General features: G+C 46.7%; 1 protein-coding gene across 2 annotated transcripts in view; it reads left to right on the top strand.

Annotated features, from left to right (window-relative positions):
- Nol9 (nucleolar protein 9) overlaps positions 1–9225 on the top strand; it is a 20138-nt gene that overhangs the window by 4482 nt on the left and 6431 nt on the right. Inside the window, exons 4-8 of one of the 2 annotated variants that reach the window (XM_026781957.1) lie at positions 2469–2604; positions 2717–2807; positions 3336–3433; positions 7951–8112; positions 8699–8999. In XM_026781957.1, the coding sequence (XP_026637758.1) occupies positions 2469–2604; positions 2717–2807; positions 3336–3433; positions 7951–8112; positions 8699–8999 (788 nt within the window). The remainder of the gene's footprint in view (positions 1–2468; positions 2605–2716; positions 2808–3335; positions 3434–7950; positions 8113–8698; positions 9000–9225) is intronic. The other variant, XM_005353660.2, reaches the window with a different exon arrangement.

Here is a 9225-nt window from a genome sequence, read left to right as displayed (position 1 = left end):
TTTTTTTAAGACGGTTTTTCTGTGTAAGCCTTGGCTGTCCTGGATCTTGCTCTGTAGATCAGGCTGGCCTCGAACTCATTAAGGAGGATCTCTTACGAGTTCGTGGGTAGCCTTTGTGGGTAGTCTTTGTTGGACAGCTTGGACTACAGAGACCCTGTCTCAAAACAAACCAATTAAATGCTATGGCACCACCCCTCCTGGCTGGGCATTTTATTGTATAATCACCAGAAGATAAATAGGTGAGGGACAAGAGCAAGCAAAGAGTTCTTTCATAGTTCCTTACCACTGGGAGAGGGAACCAAGACATTCCTGACGTGCTATGCAAAGGGAGATGAAGGTGGTCGGGGCATGGATGTGCTTTTGTGATTATTGTTTCACTATTTAATTATGTGGATATACACACACGTGTGCCAAGTTTCTTGGAGACCAGATGTATGAAGTTAGAGCGCTGGAGCTGAAGTTACAGGAGGTTGTAAACCAGGCAGCATGGGTGCTTGGAATAGAACATCTGCCTTCTGAAAGAGCCCCTAGTCCTCTTAACCTCCGGGCCATCTCTCCAAGCCTCACCCCCACCCTTTTTTATTTTATTTATTTTTTTATTTATTTTTTTTGAGACCCGGTGTTACTATGTAGCCCAGATGGCCTCAACCTTGTATTCCTCTTGCCTGTGGAGTTCTGGGATTGCAGACAGATGCTACTGTGGTGGCTACTGTGGTTACTTTTATTATTTACTTATTTGGGTTTTCAAGGCAGAGTTTCTCTCTAACAGTCCTGGCTGTCTTGGAACTTCCTCTGTAGATCAGGCTGACTTTGAACTCAGAGTTTGAGTTCTGCCTCTGCCTCCTGTGTACTGGGATTAAAGGCGTATATCAATGTGGTTTATATTATTATTTATTTATGTGGAGGGGTTGCCTGTGTGTCAGTGTACATACACACGCACGTGGAGTCAGAACGTGATGTGGAATGTCTTCCTCAATTGCTCTCCACTTACTCCTTGTACAAGGTTTCTTGCTGAACCTGGGGCCCACCAGTTGCAGCTAGTCTAGCTAATCAGCTTTTCCCAGGGTTCTCCGTTCTCTGTCTCCCAAGTACTGGAATTACAGGCCACCCTCACACCACCCTAGTTTTTGCATGAGTGCTGGGGATTTGAACTCTGGTCCTAAAAACTAGAGTTTTATCCACTGAGCCATCTCCTTAGCCCTCACGTGAGTGCATTCTGAAGAGTTTTGTTTTGGTTTGGTTTTTCAAGACAGGGTTTCTCTGTAGCTTTGGAGCCTGTCCTAGAACTAGCTCTGTAGACCAGGCTGGTCTCGAACTCACAGAGATCCGCCTGCCTCTGCCTCCCGAGTGCTGGGATTAAAGGCGTGCGCCACCATCGCCCGGCTCTGGAACTAGTTTTTGTAGACCACGTTGGCCTCAAACTCACAGAGATCTGCCTGCCTCTGCCACCCAATTGTTGGGATTGATTGATTGATTTATTAAGGCGTCTGCCACCACCACCTGGCTCTGTACTTGTTTATACGTCTGTGTATGCCCCTTATTTTTAGTAGGCCAGAAGGTGGCTTCCAATTTCCCAGAGGTGAAGTTAACAGGTGACTATGAGCTGTCTGACATGAGTGCTAGGGACCAAACTCTGGTCTTCTGCGAGAACAGTAATTACTCTTAGCCACTAAACCATCTCTTCAACTCTGGGCCTCCGTTTTTATCCCTCACAGAAAGAACTCTATAACTCTCGGGAGGCACCTGAGTCAGGAATGCCCTCTGTGATTGCTGACTGCCTGAGGATGCGTTGTGGGTAGTTTCTTTTCTTCTCCTCTTCTGTATGGTGGATGCTTTTCTTCGGAACCTCCCCACGGCAGCTAGCACGAACCCTTTGTAGGGCCCTTATGCTTCCTGAGGACCCCGGTAGAGACTGAGCACAGCCGCCTTTGCCTCTTCAGCTCCATTTGCATGTGCTGTGTCCTGTTTTGTGTTTCATGGATGGCCTTGACTTTATTTCAGATCAGCCAACCTGTCCTCCCGCGGTGGCCTCTGTTGCACTTTCCCTACATTTTAATCTCTTTCTTTTCTCCAGAGGCAGCAGCAGCCTAAGAGTTGGGTATGTGCTGTGCAGAGACATGTGCTCAGAGAGAGTAGGCAGCCCAGGCTGATGGGCTGTGCTTTAGTGTACTGAGAGAAAGGAACCAAGTTTTGTTTTGTTTTGTAACTCACAACTATATGTTGATGCTCAGCGGTAGTGGTGCACACCTTTAATCCCAGCACTCGGAAGGCAGGGACAGGTAGATGTCTGTGACTTTGAGGCCAGCCTGGTCTACAGAGCACCTTTCATGACAGGCTCCAAAGCTGCAGAGAGAGACCCTGTCTCAAAAAGCAGAAACAACTACATGTTGCTTATTAGTTTAGAAACAAGCCAATGTATATTTTTAAGGAAACTTTCTTTAGGGTTTGAATGAATTGTTGTATTTCAGCATTATCCTGTGCGGGTTAACGCTGAGTTTATAACTTTGAAAACAATTGGCCTCAGAAGACAGCGGAAGAGGGCAGGCATCTTCTTGAGTGACAGTGCCCATTGTGCCCTGGAGGAGCTCGTCAGTGTGTCCTGTGGTGAGCATCCCCTTCCATGAGTCTCGTGTTTCCCAGAGCCTCGGGCGCTGCGCAGCTAGAGTCCTGAGGACTGGCTGGCACTGGGGCTCACTGTTTGTTTTACCTGCAAAAGTAGATGGCTGCCCTGTCATCCTGTTGTGTGGCGCCTGTGACGCGGGAAAGTCCACGTTCTGTAGAATACTGATTAACCAGTTACTGAACAGGTAAGCACACTTGTGTTTTCATTCGGTCATCTGGGCCTGAAGTGAGATTCAAATACAGAGACTTGGTTTTTGTGTGATCCTTGGAGGCACGGTCTTACTCTCTAGACCAGGCTGGATTCCTGCTGATTCTCCCGCCTCAGTCTCCCCAGTGCTATGATTACAAGTGTAAGCCACCATACCCAACTTGGTGGAGACACTGGGGGTGGGATTGTGTTTGGCTCTGAATGCTGTGGACTGGGCAGTGGCACTCTTCATGTGGTGATGGTGCTCGCATACTGACTCTGACCTGTAGAAGAGGGGGTGCTTGGACTTCATCTAAACTGGTCCAGATGTCATCTCTAAGCCCAGAACTGAGCTGTTACGTTTTTGCAACAACCTTGCCTGTTGTGAGTAGGATGGGGCCTTGCCCTTAGCCTCTGGAACGTGACAGCTACAAGGCTGCTCGAGGTGACGATGTCCATGCGGCACAAAGTCACTGCCACAGAGGACAGCTGCTTGAGACTGGTCTTTCTCTTTGCCGATTTTCAGCCTCCCTGGGGTTGACTACCTGGAATGTGATCCCGGGCAGACGGAGTTCACGCCTCCTGGCTGCATTGCTTTACTTAACATTACAGAACCACTGCTGGGTAAGTATTGCGTGTGTTACATATCTTGGGCTTACAAGGTTTAAGAGGAATCACATTCACAAAATTCTGTGCATAGTGAAGCTTTCACAGCAAACTTGAGTGTGCTTATTTTAGGAAATGATTTATGTAAATTTGTAAATATTTTAAGTCATTGGTGTTTTGTCTGCATGTATGTCTGTGTGAGGGTGTCGGGTCCTCTGGACCTGGAGTTATAGACAGTTGTGAGCTATGTGGGTGCTGAGAATTGAACCTGGGTCCTCTGAAAGAGCAGCCCGTGCTCTTAACTCTGAGCCATCTCTCCAGCACCTGTTTTGTGTAAATTGCAAAGACATCTCACCCTAATAACATATTAGGCGACCTGAGCCCTGGCCCGGTACACAACCTGAGCCATGCACAGGTTTGTTCTCTGCAGTCATGGGGACTGGGTACTGTCCTCTTACTGTTTCAGAGTGTCGCACAGGTTTGTTCTCTGCAGTCACGGGGACTGGGTACTGTCCTCTTCCTGTTTTAGAGTGCATTTTAGAATTAGAAAGCACGCAGAAGCAGTGTGCTCATCTTAGCCACCCCTGGGCGTATAAATCTGTTTATAATGTGCTTCCCATTGCTACATCCAGATTTTCTTTGTTATCTCCTAGTGAAGCGCTTCTCTCCTTACAGACCACTTCCACCTTTCAGCTCCTGACTGTTCTCTAGCCCAGTTCTGTCCCTGGGAATGGACCTAGTTAGTCTTGTAGGTGAATCAGTCAGTACTGCATCTGGCTTGTTTACCAGCTTCTAGTTTATGGAATGTGTCAAACTTAATCTCAGACTAAGGGCATGGCTTGATGGGTAGAAGACCCAGCCACACAAACCTAATGGCCTGGGACATGTAATAAGGTGGATCTGGTTTCGTGGATCGGCCTGTGACCCCAGCACTGCTATGGCAAGCTGGAGGGCAGAGAGACGAAAACCAGCTTGCATAAATCACACAGAGAGAGAGAAAAGAAAATCAGCTTAGTTTTCTTTGTATGTCTGAGATGATTCCATTACATATTTGCATCCTGCATTTTTATCCACCCAGCTATTGCGTGCCCTACAGTGTGTGTGTGTGGAGATGAGAGAGTAGCTTTGGAGAATTAGTTTTCTCCTTCCACCTTGTTGGGGTGAATTTGGGTCCCTTATTTTTTTTTGCTACTTCACTGCATATACCAGACTAGCTGGTCTGCAGGCTCTTAAGTGGCTCTCTCCTCGTTGCCTCCCTTCTCCCTCAGTGCTGCAATGGCAGATGTGTATCCCCAAATTCAGTTGCTCATGGGTTCTGGGGACTGAAGTTTGGTCAGCAGGCTTGTGTGGCCCCGCACCTTTCCCACTTGAGCCCTCCTCTTCCCACCGTGGGAGTTCTGGGTTTCTGCTGCTGTGAACAGCGCTGCCATGAGAACAGGGGGCTAGTACACCATCGAGACCCTGCATTCAGGTTCATTTGTGTGCCTAGATGTGCGGTTCCTAGGTGATGTGATAGTCTCCTGTTGACCTTTTTGAGAAATTACCAGACTTGCACAGTGGCTGTGCTGTCTTTTAAGTTCCACCAGCAATATGCAGGGGCATTAATTCTCTTTGATCTTCTTGGCCGTGTTGCTTATTTTGATTACAGATCCCCAAGCAAGTGTGTATTTTGTGCTTCTGTGACCATAAATACTGAGTGTCCTCTTCTTGAGTGTTTATATTTCCAGTGCTCTTGGCCACTTGTAAATCTCAAAAGAATGCCTATTTAAGTCCCTGGAGTTTCTTTTGGTTTTTGTTTGTTTGTTTGTATTATTTTGTTTTGATATTTCAAGATGGAATTTCTCTGTGTAGACTTGGCTGGCTTGGAACTCACGCTATAGACCAGGCTGGCCTCGAATTCAGAGATCTGCCTACCTTTGCCTTCTAAGTGCTGGGATTAAAGGCATGTGCCACTACTGCCTTTATCTTTTGTTGTTGAAGCAAGGTTTTTTGGTCTGTGTAGTCCTGGCTGTCTTGGAACTCAGAGATCCACCTGCCTCTCAAGTGCTGGGGTTAAAGGAGTGTGCCGCCATGCGCATGTTTTGTTTTTACATTTATTTTACACTCACTTATTTTGAATAGGAGTTGGGTTCAAGTGTCTTGCTTGACGCTCATACACATACATACAGAAATCCAGTGGCAACTTGTAGGAGTCACTTCTTTGTAATGAGTTTTTTCTGTCCTGCCAGCTCCCAAATACTGACTTGGAGATACCTTACTAATTGTGAAAGCTTGGCCATGAGTTCAGGCTTGTCCCACTAGCTCTTATAACTAATTAACACATATTATTAATCTTTGTTCTACCACATGCCTTTTACCTATCTCCCACTCTGTGTGTCTGACTTGTTCTTGTCTTAATGTCTCCTGCAAACCAGATCCATCCTTCTGACTTCCTCCTTCTCTGCCAGGAAGTTCCTTCCACCTATGCTTTCTGCCTAGCTATTGGTCAATTACAGCAACACATTTTCACACGTTGTACAAATATTCCACAACAGTTCCTTCTTCCCTTGTAGGTTTAGGCGAACTACACTGGCCATCAGCTCAACGGAAGCACCTTTATCTAATGAGCTGTCATCAGCCTTGACTTTTTTTTTTTTTTACCACTAGACTACCAGGGACAGCCTTGACTTTTTATTCATTTATTTTTTATTTATTTACGTATTTGTTTATTTATTTGGCTTTACATGATAGGCTTTCTCTATGTAGCTTTGCTGTCCTAGAACTTGCTCTGGAGTCCAGGCTGACCTCAGATTCACAGAGATCTGCCTGTGCTTCCTGAGTAATACTGGGATTAAAGGCATGCAGTACCTCCAACCAGTTTAAGACTCCCCCCTCTAAGATTTATTTTCAATTATGTTGGGGGGGGGTGTATGCCATGAGTGCTAGTCTCCTTAGAGGTCAAAAGAGGGTGTGAGAGTCCACTGGAGCTGGAGTGAGGGCTGACTGTCAACTTTTTTTTTTTTTTTTTTTTTGGTTTTTTTTTGGGTTTTTTAAAGCAGGGTTTCTCTGTGGCTTTGGAGCCTGTCCTGGCACTAGCTCTATAGACCAGGCTAGTCTCGAACTCACAGAGATCCGCCTGCCCTCTGCCTCCCGAGTGCTGGGATTAAAGGCGTGCGCCACCATCGCCCGGCTGGAATTAGCTCTTGTAGACCAGGCTGGTCTCGAACTCACAGAGATCCGCCTGCCTCTGCCTCCCGAGTGCTGGGATTAAAGGCGTGCGCCACCATCGCCCGGCTTGATTGTCAACTTCTTGACATCAAACTCAGGTCCTTTGCCAGAGTAGTACATGGTCTTGCCACTGAGCTGTCTCTCCAAACCTTGGGGAGATTGGGCTTTTACTGTGTAGCTCTGGCTAGCCTGGAACTTGCTGACCTGGAACTCAGGTTCAGATGCTTAGCCTCCCAAATTCTGGTATTAAACATGTGTTCCACAGCCAGATAGTGATGGTGTATGCCTTTCCTCCCAGCACTTGGGAGGCAGAAGCAAGTGGATCTCAGTGAGTTCCAGGACAGCCAAGACTGTTAGAGAGAGAAACTCTGTCTTAAAAATATGTACCACCACTTAGCAGGAGATTATTAAAGGTTATTAATTGAATTTTCGCTGGGCTTTATAAGCCCTAGAAGGTGGGGGTTCATAGTTGTATCCCAGATACCTGGAATAAATGTAGTCATGTCAGAACATGATCAGAGTTTACTTACATACATGAAATTGGGAGTGTATTTGTATGACAGAGTTTTTCTGTGGTTTTGGAGCCTGTCCTGCTGGTCTTTTTTTTTTTTTTTAGTTTTTCGAGACAGGGTTTCTCTGTGGCTTTGGAGCCTGTCCTGGCACTAGCTCTATAGACCAGGCTAGTCTCGAACTCACAGAGATCCGCCTGCCTCTGCCTCCCAAGTGCTGGGATTAAAGGCGTGCGCCACCACCGCCCGGCCCAGGCTGGTCTTGAACTCAGAGATCCGCTTGCCTCTGCCTCCCGGGTGCTGGGATTAAAGGCGTGCGCCACCACCGCCCGGCCCAGGCTGGTCTTGAACTCAGAGATCCGCTTGCCTCTGCCTCCCGGGTGCTGGGATTAAAGGCGTGCACCACCATCACCCAGCTTAAGTTGACTTCTAAAAACATAACTTGATGCTCTTCTTGGTGGTTTGAGCTTTCCTAAAATCTTTGTCAGGGTTGGCAGTACCACAAAATCCTGCCCACTGTTGTGTGGCTGTGGCTTGGTTATGTTTGCTTGGCAGTGTTGTAGATAGAACCTCTGTAGCAGCAGGTCTCAACCTGTAGGACATGACTCCCACAGGGGTCACATACCAGATATTTACATTACTATTCATAACAGTAGTAAAATTGGTTATGAAATATCAACAAAAAGAATTATGGTTGTGGATCATCACAACATGAACTGTATTACAGGGTTTCAGCGTTAGGGAGGTTGAGAACCACTGCTGGAGCCTTCTGTGTGTTAGAAAAGTGCTTGATTCCTGACTCCGGCTTTTGTTTTCTAGGACCACCTTACACCCACCCGAGGAAGCCACAGAGGATGGTGTATTATGGAAAGATGACTTGTCAAAATGACTATGAGAATTATATTGAGATAGTGAAGTATGTGTTCAGAGACTACAAGAGAGAGTCCCCACTTATCATCAACACGATGGGCTGGGTGAAAGGTAAGCCGTATACATGTGATGCAGTGTAAGCAGCTACCATGAGTGCTGTACAGGTGCCCTGTGCTGTTTGCATACATGTGTGCTGTAGTGTTCAAATGAGGGTCAGCATAGGCCGTTCCCCCTATGTAACTTGTCAACATACCACCTCCTCCCCAGTCAGGATTATCGGCATCACTGTTTGTTTTATGTGGTGCTGAGGGAATGAATAGACCACCAAGTAAGCCAGAGCTCTTTTTCTGGTCTTTTGGGTTGTTGATTATTTTTTAATCAATTGATTTTTGCTTGACTGTTTTGTCCAGACATTGTGCACAGTGCCCTTGGAAGCCAGAAACGGGTGTCAGATCTTCTCAGGTGTGCACATGCTGCCTAGCCATATCTTTCTTGATTTTCTTTTTGTGTATTTTTGGTTTTGTTTTTTTCAGAGGCAAAGTTTCCCTATGTAACAATCCTGGCTGTCCTGGAACTCGCTCTGTTAGACTTCGAGCTCACAGAGATCTGTCTGCCTCTGCCTCCCGCGTGCCGCACCACACCAGACCCATGCCTTTGGTGCTTACTACGCCGTGCTCTGCTCTCTCTTCCATCACAGATGATGGACTGCTGCTGCTTGTTGACCTGATCCGGCTGTTGTCTCCCAACTACGTCATTCAGTTGTATTCTCCCCGGGGTCCTACAATGCCCTCTCTGACCTCAGAGTATGTCGAGCTCACAGACGGCCTGTATACAAAAAGCAAGATCAGGAAACGTCGAGGGTTTGAAATTGAAGAATTTGGAGACAGTTTGGATTTTACTGAAGAAGAGAAAGACTCCGGTCCAGTTCCGGTCTTCCCTGGACATAAGCTGATGCTTGTTTACACAGAATTTCCGTGTAGTAAAAATGAGAAAAATAGGTAAATAAAGTGTCACTTGGTGGGGAGGGAAATGGGAGGCTGGGAGGAGGTGGAAACTTGTTTTTTAAGAAAAAAGGAAAAAAAAAAAGTGTCACTTGGGTAAAAAATGAAGCTTAGCCGTGTGGTGCACGTCTTTAATCCCAGCACTCAGGAGGCAGAGGCAGGTGGATCTCTGTGAGTTTGAGACCAGCCTGGTCTACAAGAATTAGTAGACCAGCTCCAAAGC

Source organism: Microtus ochrogaster, chromosome 10, assembly GCF_000317375.1.
Source record: "Microtus ochrogaster isolate Prairie Vole_2 chromosome 10, MicOch1.0, whole genome shotgun sequence".
NCBI lineage: Eukaryota > Metazoa > Chordata > Mammalia > Rodentia > Cricetidae > Microtus > Microtus ochrogaster.
The sequence above is the reverse complement of the archived record's forward strand: the minus strand, read 5'-3'. Positions and strand labels throughout refer to the sequence as shown.